Source organism: Solanum verrucosum, unplaced genomic scaffold (assembly GCF_900185275.1).
Source record: "Solanum verrucosum unplaced genomic scaffold, falcon-dt-bn FXZP01000060.1, whole genome shotgun sequence".
NCBI classification, from domain to species: domain Eukaryota; kingdom Viridiplantae; phylum Streptophyta; class Magnoliopsida; order Solanales; family Solanaceae; genus Solanum; species Solanum verrucosum.
In genome coordinates, this window is record NW_026020129.1 from 9207871 (window position 1) to 9210233 (window position 2363).

The window sequence follows — 2363 nt, forward strand, 5'->3', positions numbered from 1 at the left end:
AGAAGTAATAGAAGTTCGACAAATTATGAATACTATGTCTCAAGAAAGATTAAATAATTGGCTATAATAAATTTCATAAAAAATATATATTTGAATTTAAGGCCTCCATTCGGATTTGACATTAGGCCACCGATTTTTTAGAGCCGCCCCTGCTTCTAGTAGGACCACATTGCACCCTTATCTTGATAATATTCTACTAGTCTAGCCAAAACATTACATTATCACAAACCAAAATTTCAAACAAATTAGTTACTTAACAACGATGGTCTCCCATTTTTACCCTATAAATACTCTTCTAATTATTACTCCCTCAGAAACACCATCACTTATTCCAATTTATTAGTAGTCACAAAAAAATAAAATGAGAACTTCAATTTTTATTCTCTTTACCCTTTTTGTCACCTATGCCAATGCAGCCACAATTTTAGTTCGTAACAATTGTCCCTACACAGTTTGGGCTGCTGGAGTCCCGGCCGGAGGCGGCAAACGCCTCGATCGTGGCCAAACGTGGACGATAAACGCCCCTCCGGGGACTAAACAAGCTCGAGTTTGGGGCCGTACCGGATGCAATTTCGATGCATCCGGTAAGGGAAAATGCCAAACTGGAGATTGTAATGGTCTTCTTGTATGTAAATCTTTTGGTGTACCACCAAATACATTAGCTGAATATGCCCTAAACCAATTTGCAAATAAAGACTTTTTCGATATTTCTCTTGTCGATGGATTTAATGTTCCTATGGAATTTAGTCCAACTTCCAATGGGTGCACCCGTGGCATAACGTGTAAAGCAGAAATTAATCAGCAATGTCCTAATGAATTGAAGGCTCCCGGAGGATGTAACAATCCTTGTACCGTTTTCAAGACTGATCAATATTGTTGTAACTCTGGTAGTTGTAGCCCAACTAAATTTTCGAGATTTTTTAAGGAGAGGTGTCCTGATGCATATAGTTACCCTAAGGATGATCAGACTAGTACTTTCACTTGCCCTGCTGGTACTAATTATAGGGTTGTGTTCTGTCCTTAAATATCTATCTACCTATCTATCTATCTATCTATCTATTTGTATCCTTTTGTATTAATAATTCGAATAAGGCTACGTTATTCTCCTAGCTAGGAGGATTAATTACTAAGTCAAGGAAAAATATGATGTTTTTATTCATCATATACATAGTGATATTATGGAAGTACTATATATGTAGTTCCTTAGTTTGTGATAAATAAAAGGAAAATAAAGAATATCTTTTTGATGATTTGGTTGCTTCTATGTTTCCCTCCAGAGTTTAAGTTAATTGTTTGACGAGTTGAGTATGGAGATGATATCGATAATACCCGTTTTTCACCCTCTATACAGAGCTAGACAAAAAAAAATAGGAGGTTGCATTGCATATGGCTTCGATGACCATAAATATTTGGAAAATATAGGTGACACATAATAACGTTATGAACTCTTATTCAAGTGATTTTGAGAAAAACCATGCAAATTTAATTCAGAACGAAAAATATCACATAATATTAAGATTTTTCTTTATGGAAGCTTCATCCAACACAATTCTATATTCCTTGTTCCCATGATTATTTACATTAATAGTGGCTTGAAATTATTTTTTCACGTGAAATTAATTTCTTTAAAGTATTCTAATATCCATTTAATTCTTCAAAGAAGAGTCAAAAGGCTATAAAATTCTAGTGATGAAGACCAACTACAAATTGACCACTTAGCTATACACAGTCATATATTGCACAATTTGAATATTATGATCATCTATATACAATTCGACCTAGCTAGTTAAAAACAAAGGATGGGTGAATTATTGTACCTTTTTTAATTTAGAATTTGATATTTGATATCTATATTGAGTCTCGATTAAATGCAAATTCGTATTTGACAAATTCACATTAAAAAATAAAACGCTCCTAATAAAAGACGACTCCGTAAGTATATGACTCATAGTACATCTTAATTAAAAGGCTATGCATACTATTATAATGCATGAGGACCACGAATTACAATAGCTTCATATTTATTATTGACAAAGACTTAGCTTTGCAGTCAAATATTTCCAAAATTTTCATCAAAGCTGCCTAAATTTTTCTTAATATATAACTAGCTAAGCATATCTTTCTCAGCAACATGACTAAAACCATTAGGAAACCTAATGAGATAGTTAAAAAGAAGGAAAGTATTGAGAGTTAGTTAGGAATACTTCAAGAAGTTAGTTAGAAGGTAGTTACCAAATTGTTAGGTAAGTAAGTTAGTCAAGGAGAATATAAATATGTAGGATTTAGTCATTGTATAACCACTTCAAGAATGAAATTAAAAAATAGACTTTCATCTTCTCCAACTCTATTATTTTTATGATTCA

The 2363-nt window shown here is 32.8% G+C and overlaps 1 protein-coding gene across 1 annotated transcript; it reads left to right on the plus strand.

Annotated features, from left to right (window-relative positions):
- The first annotated feature begins 351 nt into the window (after positions 1-351).
- LOC125826596 (thaumatin-like protein) lies at positions 352-1247 on the plus strand. The gene has a single exon (XM_049505947.1). The coding sequence runs from the start codon at positions 362-364 to the stop codon at positions 1022-1024; it is 663 nt and encodes a 220-aa protein (XP_049361904.1). The 5' UTR covers positions 352-361; the 3' UTR covers positions 1025-1247.
- The last annotated feature ends 1116 nt before the right edge of the window (positions 1248-2363 follow it).